This window comes from Drosophila miranda, chromosome XR, assembly GCF_003369915.1.
Source record: "Drosophila miranda strain MSH22 chromosome XR, D.miranda_PacBio2.1, whole genome shotgun sequence".
Lineage (NCBI taxonomy): Eukaryota > Metazoa > Arthropoda > Insecta > Diptera > Drosophilidae > Drosophila > Drosophila miranda.
The window spans coordinates 10,502,333-10,521,091 of record NC_046674.1 but is presented as its reverse complement, the minus strand read 5'-3'; the positions used below and the strand labels follow the sequence as shown (position 1 = coordinate 10,521,091).

The 18,759-nt window shown below is 47.6% G+C and overlaps 3 protein-coding genes across 12 annotated transcripts; all 3 read right to left on the bottom strand.

Moving 5' to 3' along the window:
• Nucleotides 1-979: 979 nt before the first annotated feature.
• On the bottom strand, nt 980-3,871 carry LOC108151393 (probable G-protein coupled receptor Mth-like 8). Its single transcript, XM_017279978.2, has 6 exons — nt 2,508-3,871; nt 2,258-2,429; nt 1,890-2,081; nt 1,610-1,828; nt 1,181-1,538; nt 980-1,108 (listed from the first exon to the last, which is right to left on the bottom strand). The coding sequence occupies exons 1-6, from the start codon at nt 3,018-3,020 to the stop codon at nt 1,063-1,065; spliced, it is 1,500 nt and encodes a 499-aa protein (XP_017135467.1). The 5' UTR covers nt 3,021-3,871; the 3' UTR covers nt 980-1,062.
• Nucleotides 3,872-4,426: 555 nt separating this feature from the next.
• LOC108151392 (probable G-protein coupled receptor Mth-like 9) lies at nt 4,427-7,143 on the bottom strand. The gene is made up of 7 exons (XM_017279977.2): nt 5,982-7,143; nt 5,727-5,918; nt 5,433-5,666; nt 5,207-5,363; nt 4,919-5,122; nt 4,762-4,841; nt 4,427-4,702 (listed from the first exon to the last, which is right to left on the bottom strand). Exons 1-7 carry the CDS (start codon nt 6,631-6,633, stop codon nt 4,668-4,670), a joined length of 1,554 nt encoding a protein of 517 aa, XP_017135466.1. The 5' UTR covers nt 6,634-7,143; the 3' UTR covers nt 4,427-4,667.
• A 639-nt stretch (nt 7,144-7,782) lies between these two features.
• LOC108151389 (G-protein coupled receptor Mth2) lies at nt 7,783-18,355 on the bottom strand. Of its 10 annotated transcripts, XM_033386954.1 has the most exons (7): nt 14,347-14,880; nt 11,148-11,911; nt 10,469-11,084; nt 10,198-10,419; nt 9,067-9,173; nt 8,960-9,036; nt 8,548-8,640 (listed from the first exon to the last, which is right to left on the bottom strand). In XM_033386954.1, exons 1-6 carry the CDS (start codon nt 14,436-14,438, stop codon nt 8,999-9,001), a joined length of 1,839 nt encoding a protein of 612 aa, XP_033242845.1. In that variant the 5' UTR covers nt 14,439-14,880; the 3' UTR covers nt 8,548-8,640; nt 8,960-8,998. The 10 variants fall into 10 exon arrangements, with proteins under 10 accessions (XP_017135455.1, XP_017135458.1, XP_033242845.1 ...); XM_017279967.2 differs by having other exon boundaries at nt 8,960-9,173; nt 14,347-14,881; XM_033386952.1 differs by lacking the exons at nt 8,960-9,036; nt 9,067-9,173 and adding an exon at nt 9,755-9,958 and having other exon boundaries at nt 8,558-8,640; nt 14,347-14,885.
• Nucleotides 18,356-18,759: the final 404 nt, after the last annotated feature.

Genomic DNA, 18,759 nt, shown 5'->3' with positions numbered 1-18,759 from the left:
CCTCTGATGTCAAACAAAATCGGCGCGCACTTATTATATAGCGCTAGAAAACGGCGTAGGGGGGCAACGCTGCAGAGGGGGAGGGAGGGACACAGGAGGGACACTCGACCACGGTCCAAGAGAGGGGGTTGCGGAGTGGTCAGGTTGCAGGTTTTGAGTGGATTCCCGGATTGGATTTTGTGGTACCACCGGCCGCGACGCGACCCCCCCTTGCCCTCACCCCCCTGCCTACCCCTGGCTGCCACCAGAGTTTGTTTTGTTGTGTAAATTACGTTATTTACGTGGGATATTGTGGAGCGGCAAGTGGCAAGTGGCAAGCGGCGGTGCAGAGAGTTTCAGGTTGCTTTTGTTGCATGTTTGAAGGGACTCTTAAATTGGATGCCGCTATAGCTAAATGGAGGAGGAAGCAACAAATTGGAAATTGTTGCAACTACTAGACGAGCAGTGCAGTGCAGGGCTTTTCCAAATGAAACCAAAGTGTTTATGTTTTGTTTTGTGGATCAATTTTTGATGGAGTTACGGGGATATACATACATAAATACATATACTTGTGTGTAGGATTGATTGATTGTTGCAGGGTATTGATATTGAACTGTTTACAGGGTGGCCATAAAATATAGAGTAAATATTTCTTCAGCATCAATATCCGAATCAGATTTGATTATATGATTAATGCTAATCACACAGTTAGTCACAGGTGTATTTCAAAATTGCGCCCGCCCCCTTTCGCACCCCACCAAGGGCGGGTGGGAATGCATAATTTTTGCGATTTCGCGGGCACTTTTGAATATTGAGTTTTACATTTACACCCAAAAGTAGGCTACATGGCATCTACATCCAGCACGACAGTAGTATGTATTTATTTGCTTGGGTTTGAGTCTTGGCTAGCCAATGGGTTCTAGACACGACTAACAGTTTGATTAAAACTGTACCAGTTACTCCTCAACTGTTACCCCATGATATGATCAAAATACTTTTATTACTTTAGTTAGAGACAAAAAAATGGGTACACAAACGTCTAAAGAATATCAAACTAACACTTAATTTCCAGTGAGATTCGCCTCAAAAACTGGACAAAGGCACAGAGTTCTCGCAGGTATCCTCATCGCTAAAGGAAGGAAAATATGAATCAGGATTTGGTGGGAGCGCATAGATTATTATCGATTATCGAATCACTCACTTATCGATGCGTCGCAGGAAGTTCTGGATCTGCTGGTTCTTGCCGATCAGCGCATAGAGTGCCGCGAACCCATGGAAGGCCATGCAGAAGCAAACGGCATAGTTGTGCAGCGAACGCTCCCCCCGGTAGTAGTTGAAGGCGAAGGAGCAGACGCACACGAGCCACACGAGGGCCGTGTAGCCGAAGTACTTCCAAAAGGACTTGAAGCGGTTCTTCTCGATCGACTCGAAGCTCTTTTCCGTCTCGATTTCGGGCTGTTCGCTGATGTAAATGAGGCTGAGAATATAGAAGAAACCGCTGATGGCACAGGCCACAAAAACGGGGGCAAACAGGTACACCATAATGCTCCAGTTGCGAGCTGTACAATTGAACGATTGATGATTAGATATGGGGTGATTTTCGGGGATAAAAAGGATCTACGGCACTCACGATCGAACCAGCAAGTGTCGCCGCCAAACACCAGTCGCGAGCCGTAGTGACTGAAGCCCACAAAGAAGGACCATCCAATGGCGATCAGGACGATCGGTGTGAAGATCAGCCAGAACATTAGCTTCGTGAAGACGACGCCGTGGAAGCTCAGGTAGAGTTTGAAGGAAACAAAGCTCAGGATGTAGAAGGACAGCACCAGATACATGAGCGTCAAGCTAGCTAAAGATCGAAAAAGAGGAACTGTAGATCGGAGATCGCTGGAGAATCGAATGGATCTCACGTATGATGCGACACGCTGCCTTGGAGAGTGTGGCCGGGTTGTGGAGCGTGAGGTATCCGAGCAGGGCATATCCGATAATCAGGCAGATGGTGTAGGCCTTGATGGCCACACCATAGAAGCTGTTGCGCATCTCCGAGCACATGAGATACACCACCAGCACAATGACCATGGATATAATGGATATCAAGAGACCTGCCAAGAGAAAGCACGCGAAAGAGAGAGAGAGTTAGGATTCTTCTGTTTTGGGGCCATTAATCTATCAATCGCCACAGGCAATTCACTTTTGTTATTCAAACAATCACTTTTATGAGCGTACTATTATATTGGAAACATATTTATGAATGCGTGCGGTAGGAGGGAGCACTCACAGATGGCGTAGGTCCACTCGCGGACGCCCAGCACAAAGTGTAGCTTCTCGGGGGCACAGACCAGAGGCTGCCAGTCCCAGGAAAAGGAGGAGGAGGAGGCGTTGTGCAGCAGGAGAGGCGTGTAGCAATAGTGTTTGGAGAAGATGTGGCCACGATGGGCGATAGTGCCATTCTGAAAGATGGAGAGAGAAAAGTGGAATGCCAATAAGAAGAGCACGCCACCGAGAGAGAGAGAGGGAGAGAGTAGTACCTCATGCAGTGTCCAATGGACATACTCGGAGCCTTTTGTCACTGGTTTCATGTGTCCACACGGCGTATCCACATAGATGCTGAAGCGAGAGCGTAGTTCCAGCTCCTTGAGGCTGCCATTCAGCATCTGCACCTCGAAGTGGGTCTGGCCGGGCGGAGGCTGATGGTCGATGGATGGGGTCAGGCACTGTCTCCTCTCCAGATCGTAGATCTCACCTTCCGGGCAGCAGAAGCGAACACAGGGCTTCAGCTTGCAGACACAGCCCCGCAGATGCTTGGCAGCCGGCACTCGAATGCCGTTTTCGATGACAAAGTCGTAGGCGGCCACCAGGTTGCGGGGAATCACCGTCCAGTTGTGGACATACGAGCCGTCCGTCCCGAAGCTGCCCGTAATGTTGGCGGTGTCGATGAAGGCGCAGGGATAGCGCATCTCCTCCTGGTAGCCCCAGGCGGTGGGCAGAAGGAGCGCCGCTCCCGCGAAGAGGACGAGGTACTGCGCCATCGGCAGAGACATTCTCTTCTGTGGCTGATCTTTCGGGAACGAATCTGTTGATGCTTTTTTCTGTTTCTGTTTTTGTTTTGTTTATCCCACGGCTTTCAATTTATTCGTGTGTTTACCTCCACAGCGATTTCCCAATCGATTTGGATCGAATAAACGAACCGCAACGCAACGCGCCGCACCGCACCGAATCGAACCGAATCGAAAACAGATATACAATATACAATATAGAATATAGAATATAGAATATGGATAAATAATGCACTGATGACGTGTTTCAGAAGGAGGTGCACAAACGGTTTATTGAGTCGATTGGACTGGAGTGAACAGAACGGAACGGAACGGAACGGAACGGATCGATCTTTCATCTGCACCTGCCGCAGGCCGAACTTCGACTGAATATTTCGGAACGAATCGCCCAGCGAGTGCGGCAGTGTGGCAGTGTGGCATGGAATCGAACGTCCAGACGAGGCGAGGTGGGGCGCTTCTGTGGCGGCCGGTAGGGGTGGCCGTGTGGCCCACACCCACTTTGAGGCGTTTTGTTTATGGCAAGAAAATGGGAAAAAAACGAAGACTAGCCAAAAGCATAGACAAGGGGCACAGACATGTACATATAATGGTTCCGGGAATACTCTTTAATTGAGTACAAGAGATATTTCGAAGGCCGAAACGAGCACAAAGCCATTGCGATTGTAATTGCCTTCAGACTTCAGACTCACTTCTTTGAAGGATTATTCAATGTCCAACGATAATCTCCAAATACATAGACCCCAAGTTCTGCCCCTACCATTTCTAGCAGCGTCTCCGCAGCTCGTTTTGTCTGAGGGGAGATTCAGCATAGAATAGAGGGAAAAGGATATATAGTCGCCGAAGGAGGAGGCCCTACACTCTATAGACATGGACTTGGACATAGACATGGATAAAGAAGCAGATACAGATACAAATAGAGAGACAGATACAGATACGGATACGGATAGATAGGGACAGGGATAACCGTTCTCAATTGCGTCATTAACGTAACATTTGTTGCGTGCCACTTGGCCGGTGGCTAATCCAACAATCCATCGCGACCCAACCCTATCGAAGGGTGGCCGTTGCCCTTGCCCCCTGTCCCCTGTCCCCTGTCAGCGAGGAGTCAAGCAGAAGCAGTGTGAACGGACACAGGACATTTTGGGTGTAGTTTACGATTTGTGCTTTTGTTTGTGGAGTTGCTACTACAATTTGTCACTCCTTTGATGGGTCTCAAACGAAATGCGTCCTAGAAGAAAGGGGGCCAAAGAAGGCCCAGATCTATTGAATACAAAACTATTTATCTTCATTATCTGCTCATTGGCCGTAAATCAATGAAATCTCATTTGAAACGCCTCATAAAAGTCCACAAAATGATGCACATTTGATGCACACTCGAACGCTTTGCACGATATATTACAGAATTTCGAGTTTATTCAACAAAAGCCTTAAGTTAATAGAGCAAGGTAATTGCTTAATTCCTAGAAATGTACGTACGATACGATAGATATTCACACATTTGTTTGTGACGGTGTGTTTGTGGTGTGTGGTGTGGTGTGGCACCTAAATGAATCAGAAGCGTAGCGAACACCAGACAGAGTTCATACGCAGATGAGCAATCATTCAATCTCTCTCTCAGTCTCTCAGAGTCGTCTACAATGATGTCACCGTTGGCTGATAGGGAGAATCTGCAATGGATCGAATGTTGACTGAGAACCGGAAAGGAGTTTGTGTGTGTGTTGCGCACCTGAAGACTTGAGATCACCCTTTTCGTTGAAATTGTAGACCCGTGCATTTATGACACTCAAATCGGTCTGACTGGACTCCCTGTGGGAAGAGAAAGCGAGAGCAAAGGATGGTTCTTTGAGGGTGTCTCTAATGGAGATGGGGCCGGGCCTGCTTACACATTGATGGCCCACCAGGACTTGACATGCATGTTCTTGCCCAGGAGCAGAATGAAGCCAGCGATGGCCAGGCCCAGGATACAAATGCCACTCCAGAAGTCAATGATGAAGAAATGCTCTCGCACACGAGCCATGATGTAGACCACGACCTCACGCAGCCAGACGGCAAAGACGCCCACCAAATAGGCACAAAACGCATAGAAACTGAAAGGAAAACGGAAGACATCAAAAGGATTTCCAGGAGCAGTCCTTGGAGATACACATGTCTGCTTATACGATGGTTCTTACTGGGTCTTGACGATGCGCAGCTGTGTTCCCAGTATGTATTGAGTGTCTGGAGGCAGTTCGTAGATGGAAAAGTAGGCCTTGAGGCAGCAGACGATACTGAAGACCAGCAGCAGGACAATGGGTGCATAATAGTAGACGAGAATGCCCCAAAGGCGCACTGGAACAAGAATGGAGAATCAACCGTCACGTGATGCTTCCTAAGATATGGAGGGCACCTCTGACTCACCATCGAACCAGCAATAGTCCTCGCCAATACCCGGCTTAAAGTGCTTGGGCAGGCTCGAGTCCTGGGCAAAGGATAGCACAAAACGCAGGCCCACAACCAGAACCACAGCCAGAAAGTAGGACAACCTGCGAAGCCAGTTCTTGCAGGGCTTCAAGCGGAACTTTTGCAGGAAATCGAAGCTACAAATCGCCAGAAAGACAAAGGACAGCATGATGCAGAAGTAGGCCAGCAAACCTGCAAGAGAAACCGGGATTAAAGTCCAACAGAAATCAAGGATAATGATGGGATACTAACCGATGTTCCTGCAGGCCGAATGGGAGAGCTTCATGGGGTTCTTGAGGGCCAGGTAGACGAGCAGCGAGTAACCGACGATCATCGCGAGCAGATAGTAGATGATCACCTGTCCGTAGTGACTCTTCCGGGCATCGCGCACGGAGCCCAGCAGCGACAGTATAAATATGTTGATCAAAATGGCAATGATGCTGCCTGGAGGGGGAGAGACCGGTTAGTCGGAGATCAGATATCCCCAGGACAGGGACTACTCCTTACATATCGCATAGATCCACACCCGATAGCCCGTCTGAAAGCGCTCGCAGCTCAATGGCGTCAACTCCCATTCCTCGGCCTTGTGCTGCAGCGGACTGAAGCAGTACTCGTCGGTGCTCCACAGGCGGGAGTCGCGCAGCAGAGATCCGTTCTCGAAGAGGTCCCACTGCCAGAAGGTCTCGTGCTTCTTGTCCACGAACTTGTTGCGGCACCCGAGCTCCGTGCGCACCACAAATCGATCGCCGATGCGCACCTGATCCACCGTCCGGTTGTCGTAGGTCAGCTCCACGTGGGTGATCTGCCGCTCCTGGTGCGGCGCCGTGCAGTTCCAGCCCTTGGCGTCGAACACCAGTCCCCGCGGACAGCAGAAGCTGATGCAGGGCTTCAGGAGGCAGACGCAGCCCCTCAGGTGCTTGGGGGCGCGGTACTCGACGCCGTCGATCACCTTGAAGCTGTACTCGGCCATCAGTTCCGGCGGAACGACGACTCCGGCGTACGAGTAGGAGCCATCCTTCAGCCGGAGTCCGTCCGTGATGTTCACGGTATCCGCGTACGCACACGGATGCGTCACGGTGGGGGTCTCCGCCGAAAGGGAGTGCTGTGCGGCCAAGCACACCAGCAACAGCGCCAGTTTGGGGATCGGAGATGTGGGCATTGTTGTTGTTGGACCGCAGGAGAGATCTCTTTTGGTTTCTCGACTTGTTCTGCTGCGGATCTGACGTCACAATTAAATAAACAACAAATATGCGAGGCGATCGCTCTGTTCGGTTCGGCCTTTTATGCAAGGCACAGAATACACTCACGCACACGCACACGCACACGAGCACGCAAAGCAGCACCAAATAATAAAACAACAACAAAGCATACGAGCAAAATCAACAACAATCGGATTCAAAAATGACAAAACGACGACGCGACGTGCGACGTTGACGGCGTAGGTCTAAAAACGGCTGCGATTGCGACAACGACAACGAGCCCCAAAAAGAACAACCATACAACAACGACCGATCGACGGACAGACAGACAGACAGACAGGCAGGCAGCTCTCTCTCTCTCTCTCACTTTAGTAAACGACAAACCGGCAACCGCAACGACAACCACAACAACGACGGAGACCGCGAGAAGGCAGCAGCTCCATGCTGGCCAAGAATAAAAAACAGACTAACTGATTAGCAAGCCCCAAAACCCGTATAGACCAGACCACAGACCAGTCTCTGGGTACCTGTCCCCTCCCCCGCCCCCGCCACTGTCATCCACCTCCAAGCCAAAGCGAGCGCGCGATCAGCGAAACGAATCTCAACCGGCGCGACGGCCTCTTTTCATTCAAAATTCATTTCATTTTCTTGACGGCTACTTCTTAGCCAATACAAACACCCACGAAACCCACCACTGTGGGTGGTGCAGGTAGGTGTCTTGGCTAAAAGCCAAGAAGGAAAGCTTTTTTTCGCTCGGAAAGCGATCGTTGGAATAGATATTGGATAGATAACGATATTTGATCAGATTTTAATGTGGTTTTCTCTCATGAATACCAATTCGTGATCCGCATCGATTCCTGATCGATTCAGACAATAATATCAATTAATAACGATTGCCAGGTGGCTCGGTTGATCATTTCATCTCTGTGTCGTTGAGGATCCTAGGACTTACTAAATAAAACGAATCAAAATCAACAAAGAACGAAGGATCATCATCATCATTTCCTTCATTTAAGTGAATAATCGTCCTTGTCGTTGTAGTTTTTGTTTTCTGTGTGCGAAAATCGTTACCGAAAATACAACTAAATCCCAAGTGACTTGCGGACAGATTTTTCAGTTTTATCTTTGGCTTTATTCGTGTGTTCAGGTTTTAATTGTACCAAATATATTTCGTACTACAGAGACATGGAGCGTGGTAAGTACGTACATATATGCGAAAAAAAAATATATATAATGAATGCAGATGCAGATGCAGATACAAATCTTAATTTCATCACCGCACATCGCTATATATGTATATATATGTGTATGTAGGTGTGGTGTGGTGGTGCTTTATCTGTGACTTACGGACTAGAGAGGCGAATAAGTAGTACAGTAGAGAGTACAGTGATCTCTGGAGGCGACACTAATTTCAGATACATAAATACTAGATATGGCGCTTCGAAGCGTGCTCTTTCACTTAAAATATATCAGGTTGTTCGCGTTCTTTCTTGTTTGTTTGTTGGTTTCTTGATCTGCCAGACATAGACATATATAGCATATAGCATATAGTATATAGAGATAGACAGAGAGACAGAGAGAGTGGCTTAATGTGGGGGCGGGGGAGGGGTATCTGGGTTCCTCTTATAATAATGTCTTTTCATAAAGTACAATCTGAATATATATGGCGGCTGCTGTTCGATGTACATATATGTATCCCCAGATATAACTATTCGATGATGCTCTTGGCACGAGACGATGGCTTGGGGATGATCTCATCCGGTCATCGGGTCATCCGGTGATCCGCTCCTCAGCGAAAGCTGGTCGTGCGCTGATGATGATCCCCGCCGGCGGACTGTTGGCTAATCACCAGGGGCTTCTCCACCGAGGGCTTCTCCTGCAGCGACAGATTGGCCACGCTGCTCGATGTGGTCTTGGTGGAGTACTGGCTCTGACGTTGGGTGCTGCCATCGCGCACACTCGAGCATCTATGACGTCCATTGGGTGGGCAGCGAGGAGTAAATAACAGTAAACAAAAGACTGATTAGACGGGTTAATGGAGGAGTGTTAAATTTTTGGCAGATAGCCAGAAGCAGACACAGATACAGATACAGGTGCAGATTAGAGATAGAATCACAGAACACCATCACCGATAGACACAAAAAGAAGCGAATCACTCTGATTAGGCTTCAAGTGGTTAGATCGTTGGTTAGTCAGAGGGGAAAGAGAGGTGGAGAGATCCATTAGTGGTTGTCTTTTAGTTAGTCATTCCCCAATCCTCTACGGTCTACGGCTCTACGGCTTTACCTTGGAATATGTTTTTTGTATGGGTTTATGGATGGATTTCTATTGGCCAACCTTTGGCCCAGTACTGGGACTGGCACTGGCACTGGCACTGGCACTGGCACTGGCACCGGCATTGGCCTTCATTCGCAGCTTTCCTGGCAGTCCATTCGCATCCGAGTTGATTGACGTCGAATTGGTGGATGTCGAGCCATTCGATGGCGTTGGCTTCAACAGTCTTCGGGGTGCATCGATGGATGGATTGGATGGGGTTCGATTGGCGTTTGGACGGATTTACATAGATGGACACACATTATAGATGCAAACAAGAGTTACTTTTAGTTATTAGGGCTACGTTTAGCGAGTCTTTGAAGTGGATGTTTGTTTGTTTGTTAAGTTGTTCTTTGTGGCTAGGTTTTTGGCATTCGCTAACTGCCTCATGCTCATGCCTCATGCCTCATGTGGCAGCAATAGTGGCATTGGCATTAGCATTAGCATTAGCATTAGCATTGGCATTGGTTTGTTCGTGTTTGGGTGGATCTGTGTTGGTGGGACTTGAGTTAGTCTGCTGTTTGAGGCTGTAGCTGTTTTTGTTTCTGTTCTTGTAGCTGTTGAACTTGCTGTTAAGCAATACCGAAAGCGGTCTGGACAGGAGAGAGAGATCATAGCATCATTTTGGGGTATCTATGTACATATCCATCTGTCGATCTTTCTATCCATATATCTATCTATCTACGAGGTGCATGCAGGGGGTGGGCGGGGGGGAGTGTTAGTGTTACGTGTACATGGGGCCACAACACTCGAGCAGACGCTGCTTACTGTCATCGATGGGGCGGCCCACACTATACCGCATGGGAGTGCACACCACTGGTGGTGGTCGCGGCATTGGCGAACGCGTTGCGGATCACGACCAGCCGTCGGATGTGGCTGGAGGCGTCCATGAATCGCTGCCGCACCGAGAAATTGCTGCCGGCCATCGTTGTGTTTGTCTCTGTTTGACGCAGACTGCGCACGCGTATCGTTCTGGATGGGTGGTAGGGGGGGTAGGGGGTACGGTAATGAGAGGTAAAAAACGAATGGAGAGGCACAACATACAGAACGGGGCACACGTGTGAGATTACAGAGATTACTAGGCTTTAGGCTTTGGTCAAGGGACGATTTCCTAATTGGAAACAAAAGGAAGACAAAAACAGGAGAGGAGAGGTGGACAGGACACGAGACACGACACACGACACGGGCACTCCGAGGACGCGGTCACTCACCTGTTGGTTATCAAGTGCTTGACCTTCTTCTTCATCACGAACAGCATGAAGATGAGGAAGCCCTGCATGGCATTGCACAGGTCCGAGATGTAGAAGATCTTCGACCACTTCTTGTCGTTGCCCACGAAATACGAGATGATCTCCGAGGACCAGGTGACGCCCATGATGAGGAACAGCCGCAGGAACAGTCCAAACCTGAGGCGGAGCAGGACACGCCGTGCGCTTTAGGGATGGAGTTGAATGGCAGGTGCGGGGCAGCCCCTTCACTTACTTGTCCTTTTCGGTGCGCAGATTCTTGGTGCTGTCCTCGCGGGCTATGATCCGGGCCATCTCCCGCTGCACGCCGTGGATCTTCACGGAGGTCATCACGAACATCACGGTGTTGGCCACAATGATGGCCAGAATGGGCCCAAAGAAGTAGATCATCGCGGACCAGTTGCGCATGTCCAGCCAGCAATATTGGCCCCCGCCGATGCCCGGCTTGAGATCGGCCGGCCAGTCGGTCTGCTCCTGTGCGATCCACGTGAAGGCCAGGAAGATCAACGCCGCTCCCCAGGAGTACAGCGAGTAAAAGAGGAACCGCTTCTTCTCCTGGAACCGATTGATGCCCCGTGTGCCACGGAAATTGTGCCACAAGTCAAAGCTGATGACATTCAGCCAGAAAAAGGCCGACATGAAGCAGAAGTAGGCGGTATATCCAAACACTTTGCAGGAGAAGTCGTCCGGATCGAGGTTCTTGAGGAGCAGAACGCAGCAGAGGGCCGTATAGCCGCTGGAGAGACCCATCAGATAGCACACGAGACTCTTTCCGTGCTGATTCCTCAGCTCGGGTATCAGCAGATAGACGGCGATGGTGAGCATCATAAAGGGAATGGAGAAGAGCATGGCTGCAAACGAGAGATGCCTCGATTAGTGGAGAACTCCAAAGGGAAATCGGCTTGAACTCTTACCGTACGCATTGATGATCTTCACTGTGGTGTGCTCCGTGTCCGTGTCGCAATTGGCCGGATTCAGACTGTAGTAGAGATCCGTTTCGTTCACGTAGGACACCACCAGACAGAACTCGCTCTTGTTGATGTAATTGTGATCGTCCAGACGGAGCATTGAGCCGTTCTGGAACAGCAGATAGTCATCGAAATCGTTGATCTCCGGCTGCAGGGAGAACATCTTGGGGCAGGGCCTGAAGCTCTGTACCGCAAACTGCTTGAAGATGTTCACCGACTGCGTGCTGCTGTTGTCGAAGGTCACATTCATCACGGGCTGTGGCCAGATCCTGATGTCCGTGGTGTCGTTGTTGCACTCCTCCTTCTCGCTGTTGTACACCTGACCCCACGGACAGCAGATGTTCAGGCAGGCCTTCAGCCTGCAGATGCAGCCGCGCGGATGCCAGTCGACATCCACGCGCTCCACCAAGTCCTTGTAGATGTAGTTGTACTGGCCCACCAGGTGGCTGGGTATCAGCACTCCCTCGTACGAGTAGCTGCCGTTCGGGAAGGGCGTGTAGCCCGTGAGGTTCACGGTGTCGAAGAAGGTGCACGGGACGTGCAGGCCGTCGCGGATGTGGTAGATGTTGCGCTCATCGGGCATGGCGTACACCCCAAAGGACGTGCCCGGCAGCAGGCGGAAGACAACGAGGCACAGGACTCCCATGAGAGTCAGGCCGCAGTACAGGGATCCACCCCGTTGATGGACTTGCTTTGTCATTATGCTGGTTCTACAAGGGAGAAAGGAAAAGAAGGACTTAGATGTGTGTACACATTTGTTCTCTGGCTTTCTGATCTTTCTTAGAGCTACAGACCCAGTGTCATGGGGAGTGTCCCCCTCTGCACATCCGTCCATCCTTCAAATGAAGGACACTCAAAGTAAATACCCCATAGCCGTAGGAATATTTACCTTTTCGCTTAGTTAATGCCATACAAAATGAGGCCACTAATTTTGGTTAAGGGACTCTTCATTCCAACCAATTAGTGAATCATCATCCCACAGGGACACAAGGACACAAGGACAACAGGTTACAGCGCAGGAAAGAGGAGCAGGAACTGGCACAGCCACAGGCACAGGAACAACAGGAGGAAAAGCAGGAAGGAGCAGCAAGGACAACGTCACATTCAATTAGCACCCAAACGAGTCCGGGGGGACACTCTGCCAATGCCCCTGCCCCTGCCCCTGCCACTGCCGCCCTGTGTGCGTTCGTTCTCTCTGTGGGGCATCAATCATAAGGCCATGCCGCAAACATTTATGGATTCGTGTTAAATTGATACTAACTGCCGTCGTCGTCTGTCAATAGTCCTCCCACGCCTCCCACACCTCCTCACTCCTCCTCACTCCTCTCTGTCTGATGTGTTTTTCCTGCTCTCCACTTTCAGCCTGGGCATTTTTCAAAGCGCTGCTAATGAGCCTGCCATAATTTCATTACAAATGCGAAAAGTTATACCCTCTGCAGTAAAATGTGTTCGCTATCTTATCGGTTGCATCATTAGTAGAGTGCCGGAGTGCTGGAGTGCTGGAGTGCTGGAGTGCCGGAGTGGCGGCGGGTACCCTAATTCATTGATCCGCTGATTGTTTGCCATCGATGGGGCCTGGCAGCAGGCAGCAGGAGCGGGTAAGGGTAACCTGTGTGTGGCATTGACGGGCGCGTGGGCGTGGGCGTGGGCGTGGGCCCACAAAATTAGCATGAATTTATGGCTGGACGATGGAGCGGAGCAAACACATTAAACTCTGCCCCAAAAGGTGCTGCACGGAGGCAGGGGGGACAGCACTTATCTCTCCTGATGGAAAATTAGAATAATTAATCGTTAAGTACATGCCACTTGAGAGATTTCAACAGAATCGAATACACATACATATATTCCGGAATAAAAAACCCGAAGAGATTTGAATTTATTTGAAAAAGAATCAAACCATGTGGAGCATTCACGAAACATTGAAAACAATTGGCCATTAAATTGAATTATGGCCCAGCAAATCTCTCTCCTCCAGATTTTTCCAATGCCAACAACAATTTCAAAAAAAAATAGCTATAATTCTTCCCGATCTTTCTTTCGGTTTTTTGTATATTTTATTTCGGGGCAAACAATTTTGATGCTGATTTCGACTGCGATTTCGATTTCGATTTACCTGCGATTTGCAGTTCAAGCAAAGTCGTAATCGTCGTAATCGTCGCATCGTAGTACCGTGGTATCGTATCGGATGATGGGCGGAACTACTTAATATTCTGATCGGGGATTACGTACATTCCATGATTGGTTGATTGATTGATTGCCTGATACGCTGAATCATGGTAGTTTTTTCGTAATCGCCATGGAAGTGATTCTGGGAATGCCAAATGGGAACGGGGCGGCATAGATTCGTAAATCTTTCTATAAATTGTGTTTATAAGGAGAATGGCGGGGCCTGCACCTTTTTATTACACACAGGCATATGCATCGTATGATTTGAGGGATCATCGCGTCTGGTGACATCTGTTACAGTATTACCCAGAAATCATATGGTATAATGGGCTATTAAGGTATTGTAATGGATTGATGGTGCAAGATGTGGCATAGATTGTTCGATTGTTCCAACTACAAACAGAACTGAAAGCCGAAGCCGAAGATCAGCTCAAAGGGAACATCGTTTTCCAGAGATATTGAATGGTTTTGAATGATTTCTTTAAAGGATTCCACTCAATGTTAGCCAAGAACTTTGTGACTAACATCATTACCAACTAACCCAATCGTAACTCTGATTGATTTCCGAGAGATAATATCGGTTAATGGCCTATAAATAACTCGAATGTTCTCAGCAGTGACACTCGATCGAAGGTTCTCTGAATACAAATACAAATGAAATGTGAATGCGAATGCGAATGCGAATGCGCATTGCGAATGCGAGTGAGTAGCTGTATGGAGTAGCTGTGCTGTTTGTGAATTTGTTGTGCTCGGGGCTCGGGGCTCGGGGTACAAAAAAATGTCTTATTTGTGGTCGGTAACCGATAAGATAAAGCCACTTGGCCAACGCCACTCGCCTGCTAATAATGCCTGACAAAAGAATACGATCGACGGCTCTTATTTATATTATATGTACTCGTATATACACACGATTCTAGGAAAATATATGAACCATCTGATGGCTTCTCGGCGCTTGGCTTGGCTTGGCGAAAATACTTACAGATGCTCCGCCAGGGACTTCCTCAGGCCAGTTGTGGTGTCTTTCGATTGGATGATTATCTGGTTGATTTTCACAATTTGGGGATTGTCCATGGTCAGTAGTAGTGGTAGTCGGGTGGTCGGGTAGTTGGGGAAGAGCAAAACAACAACAGGATGTGTGAGTCAAAGAGTCTTGTGGAGTGGCTGCGGTGGCGGTGGCGCCTCTGATTCACTTTCGACCAACTGTTTGATAGAACTACTCTTAAGCCCTGCCAAATGCCATTAAAAGCCCATTTCACTTAGCGAAATGTATGCGAGAAATCCCATTGGAAGATTTATCGCACACACACAATTGTGTGTGTCACCATGGAAAATCGGCGTATGCTCAGATTATAACAATTCTCTCAAAATATGCACAACAAAAATCACACAAAAACAGACCCTCTTCCTGGTCGTCGCCGGTCGTCGGTCGTCGGTGGGGGTTATGACCAAAAAAAAAAAATAACCATGCGACACGAAATGAATCCAAAAACTCACATAAATATTATGTACTACGTTTCATGCAAGTTTTTATTCAAAATGAATATCTTTTTGGGTTTTTATTATCACGTACATACGCCTCAGCGGCAATGGTTTTCTTTATTGGTTGTTGTTGTTGTTTTTTGGTGTTGCTCAAGTCTTATGTGCGGCGTCGACGACGGCGGTGGCGACGTATTCCCATTATCTTGTGGAGCGCCGCGGTTCGTATGTAAGACTAATCGGACCCACAGCCCATCGCCGTGGAAGACAGGAGAATTCGCTGAAGCCCATGGCAAAAAACAATTGCCACCACACTTGAAGGTGAACTGTGGGGAAAACTGTGGTCAAATTTGACGATTGGTTATCATCCGTCCGTTTCCCTTTTCAAACAAACACTTTTCAGAATACTTGTTGAATGGTGCTACATATATGGCTGACCCATTGACGGCTGTGTGGTGTGTGGATTCCTTTGGCTCTTTTCGTGCGAAAATTCCAACACCAAGTATTTTTAGACCCTGGTCTGTAAACAAAGGCATGGGGAGCCCACCAAGCCAGCCACAAATTGATTGCCATTGGAGAGTGGGATGGCAAGTTTGCCAAATATTATTCCTTGATACTTGCCACACACTTCCACCAATACCAACACCAACACCACTCAACAGTCAACAGATACCGCCCTGAACTTGCCACTCGGCACAAAAGATAAATGCTCTCTCGCTCATTAGCATCGATGATGGGGCGGGAGAAAGCTTTAGAATCAATTAAATGAATGGGGGGATACCCTGTCTGATATCGCGCACTAAACGATCATCGATTCCATAAATCAACTCGAATTAGAGAGATCTGTGAATGGTTTGTATTCAAATTTGTGTGCGGATACGCTGTCCAAATTCGATAAATTCTATTAATTCTCCATATATTCGTATTATGTATTTCGTAATCATCTCTATAATTTACATCAATTTATACCGAATGAATGTGAATGTAAATATGAATGTGTTATTTCTATAAATATGTATGTTGTTCTTTCGTAATCCCATACCCCAGGCTTTCCTTATAGATATGGATATACAGAATGCACCTAAAATGCATATGAATTTCATTTCGAGACTGTATCTATATGATAGTTGTGGAATGTTGTTAAGTTTTTTAGCATCGAACAACAGCCGATTATTCATAATTTCTCGGCCCCAAACAGGGACTAGCTGCCTCCAGAGTACACTCGATCGATCCCAATGAGAAACCCACATTCGATCTATGAGTGTGCGTCGGAAACATGAGATTCAATGGAACCCTGCCTACCAAACACCATAGCCGCCGGCACCGTCACCGTCCGAACCGAACCCCAGGAGATTAATATGCTTGCTGGGGAGTGAGTAATGTAATGGCTAGAGACCTGGGATTCGAGGCGAGAAAAATGGCTCCAGATAGCAGGGAAATACGGAGGAAATACAGCTGTAAAAACGCACCACAAAAGCATTTAACTAATTAATTGGTAATTGCATTTGGCTTATCGTGAAAATGCACAACGGGAGGGCAGTCAGGCAGTCAGGCAGGCAGCCAGAACCCCCACCCCAGAGCACCAATGCCCTTGGAACAACTCCCACATGCGTGATAGTGCAACTTTAATCGCAGTTCCACTTTAAAAATTGTATATTATTTGATTATATGTATATATCAAATTGCGATGGTGGGCTCTGCTCTGGATAAAAGATCTATTATATATAGAAACAGAGCAAAAACTGTTGGAAAATTGTAGCGAAATAAACAGACCTCTAAGCAAACAATAAACAATATTCCAAAGATGTTTCAACAGCGATATCCCCCTCCAAGCGCCAAATGTGTGCAAAAGTATAAACAAATTCAAATTCAAATTCCCATTCCATGTCGATTCCCAGACGATGAGATTGTGTCTGTATGGTACAATACGATACGATACGATATGATGGGATAGTCAAGGTGAGATCTTCTCCAAAGGGTGTTCTTCTACCACTGCCAAAGCGATTCCAGCCTCAGTGACTCAATCAGAGTCTGGTGTGTGCAATGCATCGATTGCCGAACACAGTTGTATTATTTTTTACTTATTTGTCATGCAATTAGCCAGGCTTTTGCAGGCGCGCTTTGATTTTCTTATCTGGAAAGCCCTCCCCTCTCCTGGCAAGTAAATGGCTATAATTATATGGGGGGCATCGAGTGCGACGACACCTATCACCCTTCCCCTCCCTTCCGTTGAGCCAATCAAGTGAGTCACTTGACACCAAATGATCATAAATTCCACCATAGATTCTAGATCTACTTAAGCCATTTAACCGATCCACCACTTAATCCGTTCAGATATGATATATAAATGAGTTGCCATTAAATTATAAATATAATTTTAATTTCATTCAGGACCCAGCCCATAAATTATGCCAGATCTTTTGGCAGCATACAAAATTCTTCACGAAAGGCGGAAATATTTCGATATATTTTGTAAATGGAACGAAACTATTAAATGGAAATGCTGGGGAAATGCTTGGAGATTCGTTTCTGGGAAAGGCAGCATAGATTAATGATCAACAGATGATACGAGTAGAGGTTATGTAGACTTACCCCGAGATCTCAAGCTCTCAAGCGATGAATAATGAATGAATATTAGAAATTTATTCAGCTCCAAAGTGTTGTTCGGTTGTTCCTTGTCCGTAAATCAGTGTATTTCTATCTATACCGACATATATATGTTGTAGATATAGCAATAACTGAACAAATAAATGAACCTCTTTGATTGAAGAGTGTTTTTGGATGTTTTTGCTGTTTTTTGTTGGCTTGAGTGTGCGAAAAAGTGGATTGACAAGTACCGGCAAAAATATACTTGTATTATCGGCACAAAAAACCAATAACGAAACTTGGTTTTGGGTCTTGGGGAATGGGGAATGGGGATGTTTCGTTCGAATCAGTCGGATCGGATGTGTTTTTTGTAGCAGGTTTTTCTTATGCAAATTGTTGTGCGACGGGAAGAGTCTGTGGCCTGTCCGCTCTCAAGGTGGGTAACCGCATAAAAGTTTTTGTACCTGGCCAACCTGGGGTTTCTCAAGAAATCCTCATAACCATAATGCCATAATGTGTATATCTGTACATATAGTGACCCGCCGATCGGCTATTTCTCACTCACACCCTCGAATACACAGGGAAAAAAAAGCACACACAAACTTCGACTTCGACTTCGAGTTCGCAGGGGGAATTGGAATTCCCACTAGAGTGGGTGTAAATATGCGAACATTCGACGATACTGTGGACACCGAACGAACCGGTTTGTAAGGTATAAATAAGTGCGGTTTAAGGCACAACACACTAGATTACGAATTAATTAACACTGGCATTCGTAATTCCCATATTATGATTGTCTCTCTCGTGTCTTTATTATTTTTGTATTATTTGTATTTTGTTTGGAGTTTCCATTCAGCCGCCGCTGCTCACTCACAACACTCCCACAGCCGTCAACGTCTCGTAGCGAAATGAACTCGAGGCGGGCCGAGCCGCGGACTGCAAAAATTAAAGGTAGGCAAGCAGCCGGACTGACTGACAGACGGACGGATAACAGGGCCCCACTGTTCGGGGTCCCGCTGTTGGGTGCTCTGTCGTTGGCGCTGGCGCTGGCGCTAGCGCTCTGTTAAGCTTCCACGCTATAATTGAAATTTAAACAAAACAAAACCGAAATCTTTGTAGTGCATGATCGAGTGTGCCAGCCCAGCAGAAACAGTGGCTCGACTGTCTGCTGATTGTTTGTGCGCGAACAGAGCAATTATCGGACATCGGACATGAATGGGGACTTCTTGAGCGGAGTGTGGAGTGGCGGAGTGGTGGAGTGGCCCCCGGGGGCAGTACGTACTTTGGCTGTTGTTTTGGGGATGGGATGTGACTCAAAGTGTGATCAACA